The sequence below is a fragment of the Cololabis saira genome, chromosome 13 (assembly GCF_033807715.1).
Source record: "Cololabis saira isolate AMF1-May2022 chromosome 13, fColSai1.1, whole genome shotgun sequence".
Taxonomy (NCBI): domain Eukaryota; kingdom Metazoa; phylum Chordata; class Actinopteri; order Beloniformes; family Belonidae; genus Cololabis; species Cololabis saira.
The window spans coordinates 15,321,410-15,334,493 of NC_084599.1; the positions used below are offsets into that span (position 1 = coordinate 15,321,410).

The 13,084-nt window shown below is 41.9% G+C and overlaps 1 protein-coding gene across 3 annotated transcripts in view; it reads right to left on the reverse strand.

Moving 5' to 3' along the window:
• The window catches only part of nhsa (Nance-Horan syndrome a (congenital cataracts and dental anomalies)), a 69,348-nt gene that overhangs the window by 13,072 nt on the left and 43,192 nt on the right, over window positions 1-13,084 (reverse strand). For all 3 annotated transcript variants that reach the window (XM_061737921.1, XM_061737919.1, XM_061737920.1), the window contains exon 2: window positions 781-933. In XM_061737921.1, the coding sequence (XP_061593905.1) occupies window positions 781-933 (153 nt within the window). The remainder of the gene's footprint in view (window positions 1-780; window positions 934-13,084) is intronic.

The window sequence follows — 13,084 nt, forward strand, 5'->3', positions numbered from 1 at the left end:
TAAAAAAAACTATCCAGTTAAATTGCTCCATCCGGATAGAGTGAATTTGGTTGTGGTTGTTTCAGATGTTCTTGTCCAGTTTTGTTCTTACATCCGTTCCCTCAGATTCCTGCAACTAAACTTGGATGTACATTCCAATAAAGGTTAGGATAAATGATAACATGCCTCTGAAGTTTGACTTTTTGCACCATTACAATACTTATAGGCAACTAGTCATCATATCTCCTGCTCTCTGAAACACATGTTAATGCTCAATAGTACACATATATGGTTCTTTAATATATTTGCATTATACTAAGATACATTCATTTTCAATGGCTTTTGTCCTTAATGGCTTTTTCCCCCTTACATTACTTTTACTTTTATACTTTAAGTAGTTTTGAAACCAGTACTTTTATACTTTTACTTGAGTAAAAACTTGAGTTGATACTTCAACTTCTACAGGAGTATTTTTAAACTCTAGTATCTATACTTCTACCTGAGTAATGAATGTGAATACTTTTGACACCTCTGGTGGCGTGTGGCCAGAGAGAAAACTGAAACAAGTGATGGTGAGGTGTATTTACAACATAGGTCCACTAGGGGGCAGAATACCACCACAGTCATGGATCTTCAAAAACAACACGCTCCTTTCATTGGAGGCATCTGGATCGTTTATTTAGAATAAAGTGCTTTTACATTAAAGTAAAAAAACAAAAGCAAAACTGTTGCATGACGTGCATGAAGGAGGGAGTGTCTGGGAGGGTCAGAGAGAGACAGAACCGTGCTGGCGGGTCTCACCTTGGCTCAGGGCCCACAGACTCAGGTTGGCCCGCCGGTGAAGCTCTTCTATACATGCTGGCCGTGTGGAGGGGTGGAAAATGTTCCTCTGCTGGTGCCAGGGCGCTTGAAAATGTGTCGTCAGTTTACTCTCCACATCCAGGTTGGACACCGCTGTGAGAGAAGCACACGGAGACGGAGACGGTCAGAAAAAGGTACAGAATAACTAAAGCAACGTGAGCAGCATGCAGGTGTGACGTCTGTACGACACGGAATTATTCTGCAGGTCTGCAAAAATCTGAATTTTTTGTCCTGAGGTGCTGCAAAATGACTCACACTCAGTTTAATGCCGTCCTCGGGGTTTGTTTTTTTTGAATAAATTAAGTAAAACACACATGAGATAGGATGGGGAAGTTGTCCTTTCTGATACAGGTTCGGACGAGTCTATAAGAAACATCTCACTGAAATATTTTCGCGGCAACACATCGGTTAGAATCTTCGACGTGAATGTCAAAGCTTCTGACAAGGGTGCGTTTGTTCTGGTAATGTGAAGCCATGAAAGACCAGTTTCTTGGACATATGAACACTGATGGGATTTCAGAAGAAGATGAAACAACACTCAAAGCTGAAACCTGAGAAACAGAAGCAGGACAACCACATCCAGTGTTAACAGGACCTGTTTACTGATGCAGAGCTATTACCCGCCGCCGCACAATAGGTCCTAATGCCACCTGATAGTCTGACTTTCATCTGCTGAACACTGAGCAGTGCCTGAACTAATCACCCCCCTCGACGCCTCCTCAAGTGACGGAGAGGGAGATGCTCGTCTCTCAAGTTACACCTCGTGTTTGAGTTTGAGGGGTGCTGCTCGGTCTTTGTGCTGTTGCTCGTGGCTTCTACGTGCTTGAAATGCAGACTTCAAAATGCACTTTTCTTAAATTAAAGATTCCATCACACATTAGAGACCCCCCACTCACACAAACCCACTTAAAAAAACAACGACAGACAATCTGAACTCAGACTTCTAGTAAAAATCAAATGTGCAAATGGCTTTTATGTAGGCCTCTGTTGAAAAAATTGATTTCCCAATTCTAAACCGATTCTCATATTAATTCCCAAAAATCGATTTATATGTCTAAAGATCGATTTAAAAAAAAAAAAAGTGTTTTTTTTTTCTTTTTTTCTTTTAATTATTTATGTATTTTTTTTCATCATTACATTACAACTTTTGGTTATTTTTTTGTTTATCCCCAAAAAAGGAATGTTTTGTTGGACACGAGAATAACTGGTGCCATGTTTTTGCCTTTAAATATGTTTAAAGGTATGAAAACGTGTTAGGTTATAATTGCATAAGTTGTCAATATTTCATTACTTTATATACTGTCTTGGGGTTACATTTGCAAAAAATGCTAAAAACTAAAATTAAAAACCAGAATAGACCGAAAATGGAACAAATAAAAATGGAATGTGGGAAAAATTAAAACCGATTTCATCCGTCTGTTTCCTCCCTGGATCTGTTTGGTAATTCTGACCCAAATGATGTTTCTGAAAGCAGTTCTATCAGCATTCTGGGAACTGATTGGTCCTTACAGCATCATTAGTTGCAATACTTGCTGTTGAATCTCAATATTATATACTAGTAGTAATATTTTGCATAACTACAGTCATATAATTCATGCAACAGCTCAAAAAACAGTTTTAATAACACTAACCCAAATCAATATCGGAATCGAATTGAATCGGATCGAATGAAATCTTGATAATCGATTCTGAATCTTAAGAATTGGAATCGAATCGATTCTTGACATTTGAATCGATCCCCAGCCCTACTTTTATGAACAGACGCAACTTCATCAGGAAACCAAGAGCTTAAATTACTTTAATGTGAAATTACATCTTCCACATCTGTCGTCAAATCCAGCTTGAAGATGAGCTGCTGAGGCTTTCAGGATTGGTGAATCCCCCTCCTCATATCTTCCCACCTGCAGAAGCTTGTGGGCTGAGCTTTACTGAAACACACTCTGTCTGACCTCTCTGTCTGATGACAGACATTTTTTGGCTGAACGCACTCCAAGTTTGCTTTGTAGTGAAGCCAGGAGCTACAGAAGCTAACGTCAGTCTCTTTTAATCAATTAAAGGCACAGTTCAGGTCCTGGTTGCAGCTTCCAGAGGTCAGAGAGACTCCCTGAAGCTCAGCCTGAAGCTGGCGATGCAACCGCTGCATGCAGAGTGTTGAGTGATTTCTTTGCTTTTTTTTTTAACAGCATCAATGCCCCGGCGTATTCTCTGGTGGTGTTGGACCAAAGAAAACAGAGACGGCTTGACGTTCTCCATAAAACAGCCCACAATGGCCTGTGAGCCCTCCGCCGTGACCCCGTTGACCTGCAAACACTCTGCAGTCCTTTCCCCTGCCATACAGGCGTAGTGAAGAGGGACCGACTCCGATGGAGCCGTGCTGCTTCACTTGCCGCTCCGCCAGAATGAAAAAACCTCTGCCAGATGTTTCAAACGGACTTACTTCACTATGGGAATATGTGCAAAGTGTTTGGTCAAGGGTTAACCAAGCTCTGTTTAGGTTCTCTGAAATGTGGTTCAGGGCTTTTCCTTCATCTCAAGTATGTGCGTGGATGAAATGTTGAACTATTCCTTTAGCGGTGCATCTGACTGGCTCCGCGCCACCGTCTCCTCTGAGTTCCCGTGTTGAGATGTGGTGCGCGCCGTATGATCCTCATAACTGATAACATTGGTGAACACGCTCAGTAACAGCCCGTTTCCTGCAGAGATCCATCTGCGCACGGCCACATTCTTCGTCTGTGCGTTGTGTATTTGGTGCGGAGTGACATGCAGCCCCGACGAACGTCTGCAGTATTTCAGGAGTGACACACTGACTGTAACACATTTCTGCTGAGATAAAGAGCAACCAGAGGGGGAGACGAGTCTTTTGGCAGTGTTTGCCTCCCTGCTGAGGGATGAACTATTGGCCCTCACACACACACACACACACACACACACACACAAAACAAAATAAAACAAAACATTTGTCAACTAGTGAGGCCAGAGGCAGTTCTCTTTGTCCTCCATTCACCTTTCCCTGACTTTATATTTCCCCGAGCTGAAGAAAAACAGCGTAGCCTCTCTTTACCTGAGTGACTTCTGGTCAAGTGCTGCTGCTGCTCTTGCAGGGCACGAAACAGGCCTCCAGAGTGGCTCTTATCAAGAAAAACGGCCATATGGGGAAGCCTTTAATGGTGATTTTATGGTCAGCTGTTGTCCCCAGCGAGGCCAAAGAAAACAGCTTTTTGTCATCTCACCGACCTCTTGGAGCTTTCTCTTCCCTTCACAGCCACGTGGAGAAACCTCCGGCATGGCTGCATGGAGTCTGGCTTTTCTAGACTGTTTCATCAAGATTTTTGCTTCAAACTCGAGACGCACATTGTCCCCGAACAATCTCAGAGCTATCAGCCCTGCAGGCCGGGAGAAAGGAGGGGTGGGGGGGGGGGGGGGGGGGGGGGCTCAGAGTCGCTCTGCCTTGTAATTTACGTGGTTCGGCCCAGACAGGAGCCCAGGCAAACCCCTGCTACACCTACAGTCACACTCTCACACACCTACAATTTGCCCGTGGCCTGGGAAAACACAGCTGCAGATGTCAGTCATTAGGTCGCGCTCAGATTAGAAAAGAGCTTCACACAGCAGCCAGACGGCGGAGCTCACCCATTCAGCTCCGTGCACTTGGGTTTGGCGTGTTACAACTCAAATTAAGACGTGGGATTGCAGTTTTGGGTTTTTTGACTGTTAAACACTCTGTCTACACAAACGCCGCAGCGACAGGGTGTCAGAGCGTGCAGGGCATCTCTGCAACTGGGGCTTTGCTTACACTCTGTTGCACAAGTTAAACAAACCAGAAAAACAAGCAACGCAGCCCATGGAAACAACATACTCTTCTCATCATCGCTCACGGTCAGTGACGGCTCTCGACATGTTTGTGTTGTGGTTGCAGTTGCACATGCAGAAAGTGGGAGGTCCGGGCAGCTCAATTAAAGCCCCAGTAAATTACAGCCTTCCCTTGGATGTGACTGCGAGGTGGCAGCCGAGTGGTTTTTACTCTGAGTGTCATCAGTCAGCATCCTCATCGTGTCTTTACTCCTCAGCTCCTCAGCTCTGCTGCCAGCCGGCCCATCAGCTCCTCTGGGACATCTGCTCACACTTCTCCCACATGTCCCCCATCCCCGCCCAGCGCAGGGTACAGATGGTCCAGCCAGGCCCTCTCCTGAGCTGCTAATCTGTTTATGGTGCGCTACAGGACAGGAGGAGTATTAAGCCCAACCGCTGCAACAACACTGACTGTTTAACCCACAATGGAGGCTCGGGGAGGAATGACGGAGGATGCACGGGACAATGGACACAGGGATGGGTAACGTGACTATTGCAATGTTTAAAGGTGTCCCCGTGATTCGCTCTTGCAAGAAATCTTGTAGATATTCTCAACCTTTTCAATCCAGTACTCTAGATACCAAAAGAAAAAAAATAGTGTTTAAAACATGCACTATTCAATCCCTTACAGGTCACTCTAAAAGGAAATATTTAGGCATCTCTACAGGGCCCGGACCCAAGATATGGAAGAACTTACCCAAATCAAAGGACATTCAAACTGCTGAAGGATTTATCCGCATTTTCCCACATGAAGAAAACAGCTCAGCTCTGCTGAGAGTCGACCGCTGGAGAAAGTCCGTTCTGAGGTCTGATTAGTAAAGCACACAGCACAGTGTCCTGATGCCACAATAATGCCCATTTCCCCAGTAATCCGCTCTGAGCACTCATCCGCCCAGATGATGGCCGCTGCCACCGCCGTTGACCCGTGGCGGCAGGTGGAGCGCAAGATTATTTACATTCAGCTAGAAGACAAGGAATCGGCCTACGGGCAGAGATAATCTGCTGAAGGACGGCCTGAGTGCGACAACTGCAGCAGCTTTGTTTGGAACGGGACGTGTGGAAATGTTAAACCATAATCTTAAGGGTCATGAATGGGTGAAACCCGATCTTCTATTTCATGAAGGACATTAAACAAGCAATTAAAAGTTTTAGATCTCTCCGCTGCATTACTCACGTACTGAAATGAGCCACATTGTGACCTTTTATTCACAAGTCAAAACAATTTCCGGAGGCCTGACTCAGATGTCTATGACACGCTGAGGTCAAAATATAACAGAGCTACGGTACGCAAGCTCCTTTTTCATCCATTTCTTCAGGACAAGGGTCATAGCAGCTGGTTTCAGGGGGTGGAGTTAATGAATCAGCCACACCCCCTCCTCCACAGGGTCTGACTCTTTCCGTATTGGTGCACAAACCTGTCTGTGATGTCACTGTGCCCTGCAACTCTTCAGTGCTCAGGGAAATACAGTATTTCAAATTTTAGCCACAAACAGTGACAGTTTTATGGTTATGAGATGGTTGTCACTACAGACATCCAAATATATGCTTTAAAACTCTGTTTTTAAAGAAATAACATATCCCCGTTAAGAGTTAACCAGCTAGATTGAACAGAAGTTTAGACTTAGCAAGAAAAGTCCAACAAAGCTTCTGTATGGTTGCATAATGGGAAGTTATGTTTTTTTTTTTCCACAATCTGTTTATTGGAATTTTTAAATAAAACAACAACATTACAATAACAATGGTCAATGGAGTAATGATGCAACAATGCAAGAAGCAGGCAAGATAAAAACCGAATAAGACCAAAAATAAACCAAGACGGGACAAATACTACAAACTAAAGAACAAAACTCAAGACGAAGACTAAAGACAAAAAATAGCTTAATAACGTAAAAATATATAAATACAGTATATGAATAATAACACAAAATACTAGAAAATAAAGTAATAGCTGTTGGTCAGTTCGGGATCTATCATGTCTCAACTGACCGTCAGTCAGTTGAGCATTAACAATATAGAAGGATAAAGTCCAAGTAACTGCAGCTTTTACTTTAACACCCAGTATCATTTAATATGCAGCAGGTATACCATGGAGATCCTTTTTTTAAACTGCACTTACAGCCCGACCGACACCCTGAAATAGCTTTGTGTTCAATGTTTAATGTCGAAAAACATTTGAGAAAAAACTAAAAACCTGCCTTTGGCCTGAAGAGCTGGGATGAGCTCCAGCAGAAGCCCTGAGGGCAGACGAGGGCCTAGATAATGGATGGGTGGATGGATCTTAGGAAGGATGATGAAGAGGCTGGAACCGGCAAATGTGCAGTGATTTTCTTCATAGGTAACTTAAAAAAAAAAGATATCACAGCTGAGACTCATTTTAGAGCTGGAGACTCCATTCTTCCCACCACACCTTTGTAAATGCCCTGTATCTCCTGCCACCTGGCCTGCTGCTGCACCCTGCAGCCTGCAGGTACCACCGGGCTGTCATCAGACCACCGATCCACTTCCTGAAGAGGTTTACCGTCCCTCAGCAGCACTCAGGTAATCACGAGTCTGAGAGGGGGACGAGCCGCCCCGTCATGACAGCTGATCCCCCGAGAGCCATTTGTTATCAGTCACTCCCTTTATGGAAGAGCATGACATCATCACCGCAGATGTACTTGTGGAGTTGCAGCGCGCTAAGATCCCGTTGCATTTCCTGGCTGGAGGTGGGAGTGCTGGTGCTGGCAGCGCTGCAGGCCCACACATGCAAACTGGCGGTGGAATGATATCACACATGTGCTCTCGGAGACATTGTTTATGCTCAGACTGCTGGAGCGGGGCCCGGACCCAAACACCGCCCGGCTGCTCGCGCGCCGGGGGCCACAGTAAGACTGGAAATTAGGAAGAAGTGTAGGTTGGGTTGGGGGGGGGGGGGGTTCCATCAGATATCACAGTTTCCATTAGGGCTGTTCGATTTTGCCCAAAGATAAAATCTCGATTTTTTTCTCTCAAAATCCGATTTTCGATTACGATTATTTTGTGAATTGACAAAAGGCAAAGAAGTTATTTCAAATATGCTGTTTTTTATTGAACGTTTGCCCCATTGGGCTTTAAGTGCAAACTTTGCTCTTATTAAACCAAAAATGAATGAATAAAGTGCAAAACTCTGTAAAATAAGTTGAAAAAAAGTTTTAAAAAATATAATAAAATATAAAGTTTTATCTCTGAAAAAAAAATCAGCAAATCAGCACTTGCAAACAGACAGCAAGTTATATTTCCAATTAAATAAAACAAGACATTTTCTAATTAAACTAAACTGGGTCTTTGCATGCTAAATAATAATGCAACCCATGAAGGAGGTAAAGCTGTGTAATGGGGCACTTGTCGCAGGTATTGAGAGGTATTTCCATCAATCATTAATATGGTATCAAGCATTAATGTGTGTGCAGACAAGGTAAAAAAAAAAAAAATGAAAAATCGATTTTACGATTTTCATGTTTTAAAATCGTTCTAATTACATAATCGCGATTACGATTTAAAATCGATTAATCGAACAGCCCTAGTTTCCATTGAAAAGATAAGAAAGATGCTCACAATAAACGATGCTCTGCCAATGTCAAATAAGGAGAAAAGTGTTTCTCCATGAATATCCGGCACACAGACTTTTAAACAAGACAATAAAGGATATTTCAACAACAGGAATAAACAGATCTCAGACCTCAAAGCCTTCCCCGTGTGATGCACACTTCAACACGGCTCTCTCATGTTTATTCATGTCCAGAACACACACGCAGTGAGACTGGGGAGGACGTTGGGTCGTATCTGAGGCCGCGCTGCTGCTCTGAAGTCGTCCTGAAGAGACGCCAGCGCTCAGACCTGAGGCAGAGCAGCGCCGCGCGGACCAGGCCTGCTTTCTCAGCTGCTTCATATTACACAAGTACAACTACAAAGTCTGACAGCAGGCTGCGGTGGCTTTGAAATACTTTCCATTTTGAACCCTCAAGAGAGAGAGAAAGAGAGAAGGGGGGGGGGCGTATCGGCGGAAGGGCACGGTGCCAGTGAGCAGATCTTCCTCTGAACAGGGGGAACAGATTTTTGTGAGGAGGCGGAGGGGGATGTGTGAAATGAATGTTTAACCGTCTGACGTCCCCAGAAACATCCCTAGTAAACCTCTTCCAGCCCGTGTGATGTTCACGAGAGAGGTTGGGAGGGGGGGGTGCGGTGGCTTTTACTGCACTGTAACGAGCATGCTGCTTTGTTTAAATATTGTGACATTAACATTGCATTTTGACAAAAGTACGCCGGAATAAACAGAAAGCAGAAAGAAAGGAAAAGAAGAGGAAATCAAGAGAGTACACAGCAGCTGTAGTGCATGAGCCACGCTCCTGCGAGCCAGCTGTGCACAGCCCAGTCAACCTTCGGCTGATACAAACGTACCGGGGAGCATCTATCGGCTGGAGAGGCAGGTTTCTAACCTCCCTCCTGATCCGGGGGCAGTGGCGTCAATTCAGTGGAAGCTAAGGTATGGCAAGGTTACGAGTCACAGAACTTAACTAGAGTATCAATCAACACGTCCAGCAAATACTCATCACAGAAGTCTATGTAGCTAATCTGTGTGGTCAAGAAAACTGGAACTTTTTCAAATGCAGTCTCGCTCACTGCAAAAACTCAAAATCTTACCAGGAATATTTGTCTTATTTCTAGTTAAAATGTCTCATTTTTAGTCAAAAAATTTCATTACACTTAAAACAAGAGTCATCACCAGAAAAATAAACTTGTTACTTGACCATTTTCACCTGTTTCAAGTAAATTATCACTTGAAATAAGTAGAAAAATCTGCCAGTGGAACAAGATTTATCTTCTCATTACAAGCAAAAAAATCTTGTTCCACTGGCAGATTTTTCTACTTATTTTAAGTGAAAATCTACTTGAAACAGGTGAAAATGGTTGTTTTTGAGTCTTGTCTTAAATGTAATGAGATTTTTTTTGACTAAATATTAGACATTTTAACTAGAAATAAGACAAATATTCTTGTTAAGATTTTCAGTTTTTGCAGTGTATAATAACTAGTGAAATTGATCATGTTGTTCTGATTTGCATTTGTAGTTATTCTATATGTATTAAGTAATAGAATAATCAATACAAATAGACACAGAGTAATACCATAAATGTATTTAAAAAACAAACATTTACAATTTCCCCTGCCATACCTTGCCCTATCTAATTGACCCCTGTGATGGGATCACAGGTGGACGGCGCTAAACACGGGTCTGAACGCTCTCAGAGTCTAGGAGGAAACATTCAGGTCACCTCGCTCAGGTCAGGAGCGGTCCGGGACACTTGTGTCCACATTCCTCCAGCACCGTGAATACAAATAGGTCCAAGGCCGCTTTAAAGGACCACCTAGCGAGCTGATGGGACTCCAGCCAAGAAGCAGAGTTCACAAGGTGGTTTTCCCTCTCAAAGTAATCAGTAAAAAAAACCGCACCAAAACTCCCAGGATGCATCATTCACAGCAAACCCGTTGCTGCTGTTCTGTGCAGAGCAGAGCAGCTGTGACGGACCGCTCCAGGCCCTGGATCTCTCCCGCCGGTCCTGGGAGTCACCTTTAAACGTTCCTGTCACTAGACAGGATCTCCTCTCCTCAAATCCGGTGTGTTCATGTACAAACGCAGACCTGGACACGGAGCAGCTGGAGGAGCGCATTACACGGCGCACGCGGCCCACGGATTTATTACAAGTAGTAAAGTTGCTGTTTATTATCAACAGATGTTTTTAGCCTTGTCTCCAGAAACTTGTTCAAAAAGAAACTTGCTAATCATGTAAAAGCTTGGGCTTGTGTGTCTTTAGTCAGCATGAGTGCGCTGACGTCAGGCTCAGCAGCAACAAATCACTTCGTTAATGTCCCTTTTCTTCACTTTCATCGCGGTACAGATTACACAGAAACACCAGTGATGATATCCTGTTTGTTGCTCGGTTGACAACGGATTGTATGATGTAGTGTTTATTTGAACGTGGAGCAGGAAACTTACTCCGATCACCAGCAGCCACTGAAGGCACGTCTGGGGACACGTTACAGTTTTTCTCAATCACTTTGGTACATTTTTCCAATCATTCTTGCAATTTGCAGAAGATCAAGTGCATTTCTCAAAACAGTTTGAACAAATAGCAAAACACTGTGGATCACCTGCAAAAGCCAGTCTCTTGCTCAAAATCCTTAGTCCATCCCTCAAAAGCAAGTTTTTGTGTCAATATACTTGTCAGTGCCATCAGAATGTTTAATCATTGTGTCATTGTGTACAGATAAGACAGTCAAATTCATTAGTCATGTTGGCAATTGAAGGCACTTTGAAGGGACATGTTGATGTAAAATGTGGTTTAGGTGTGATGACAAGTGTTGTACATTTGACCTCATATAATGTATACGTGTAAGATTGATTGGAAAAGACAAGATTCACATTTACAGAATGACTTCTTCATTGGCAAACATTGACATTGCAGTCCGTAAAGAAAAAAAAAGACAGCACTGCACATAACAAAGGTGAAATACAATACGTAAGTGTAAACATAGGTCAAAAATATAAACATAGGTCATACAGTAGGTAAACAAAAAAATATGAACAACTCCCCAAATTCTAATCTCAATGCTGATCTTCAGCTTCTTCCCGTTCCTGTCTGTTAGGCCACAAATTCTCATATATATATATGAGAGAAAGAAAGAAACAAAGTAAATAAATAAGAAAAATAAATAAATGTTGCTCAAACTGGCAAACTGGACTCAATCACCACGGCGTCCTCCATCACCATGCCACCCTTGGCCCCTACAACACTGCACTTCTTCTAGCATTCCTACTCATACTGTAAAATATTACGTATTTGTTGTTACAGTAAAGAATTGTGTGTTGTTTTCTATTTGAGTAGCCTATACATAAGAATACTTATTCTTATTCTTATTCTTATTCTTCTATTGTGCTCTGGTTACCTATATACTCCCCAGTAGATTGTTCATGAGATGCTCCCTTGAGCTCATTCAGAAAACTGTCGATCATTGGTTGATCAACTCTTTTCATTAGAGAAAGTCTAGATTCACCTGGGAGGAATTTACCAATTTAGATCATATTTACAGACAAATGTCTTATGGAAATGTATATATGCTTGACATGTTATGATGGCTTGGTAAATCATTTTGCATGTGAAGACTTATATGATGAACTATAGCCTAAATGTTTTGGGGAAAGAGACTATTTGATAGATTCCTATAACAAAGCATTTTGATTAGCATGACAAAAGCAATTGATAATGTACGAAAAAACTGAGAATTGTACACAATCATTTGTATGGATGGACAAAAGCATTTGCAATTTGTTCAATGCAATGAGAAACTGCCTTTTTCATCTGCACAAATGGCATGATGATGTGAAAACTGAACAAGAACTTTTGAGAATTTCAATTCTGATGTGAGAAATGTACCAAACCAATTGAGAAAAACTGTAATGCCAGGTGTAAACACATTAGGGCTGGGCGATATATCGAGATTTTAATATATATCGATATATTTTCAAACACGATATGGTACGAGACAATATCGTTTATATCGATTTTGAAAAATGTTTTTTTTTTTTTTACATTTTTTTTTTTTTGATTTTGATATAGCTTATTTTGTGACAAATTGACTTGAATGTTTTATTTGAGATTTGCACAAATGTTTTGTTATTTGCACAACTGTCAACCTCAGTGGAAAAGTCTGCCTGTTACTGTCTACATTGTATTAATTGCACAGTGTATTTTAATTTAATTGTTATGCAGGAAAGGGATATTTGTTTTATTTTATTCAAGAAGCATTTTTATTTTATATATGCAGCCAGTTTATTTTTATTTCATTTGTTTTATACATTTTGATATTGTGCAGACCTCTGTTAATAAAGGAACCTGTGTGACATTTGGCACGAGGCTTTGTATTAAAACTGACTGTTTTTTTTAAGGGTTTGCCTCAGAAAAAATGAAGCTAACAGAGATGCTATGCTATAATGCTTTGGGGGAAACCCCAATTAAGGCACAGAAAAAATATCGAGATATATATCGAGTATCGCCATTTAGCTAGAAAATATCGAGATATGACTTTTGGTCCATATCGCCCAGCCCTAAAACACATCCACACTTTCAATGTGCTCATATCAGGTGGGATGAGCTTCTTAAAGTCTCAGTAAATGCCTGCTTAAGTTAAAAGATCAATATATGAATGCAAAACAAATTGTTTGAATCTTAGTTATTGCTTCTTATGAATAAAGTTCTGTATTTCTCTTTGTTAAATGAATGTGAGTCATTTATATTTCAATTCAATTCGATAACACTTGATGTATCCCTGAAGGGAGATTATATATTGGTGTGAACTAATAAGGAGATGATGATTGATGAA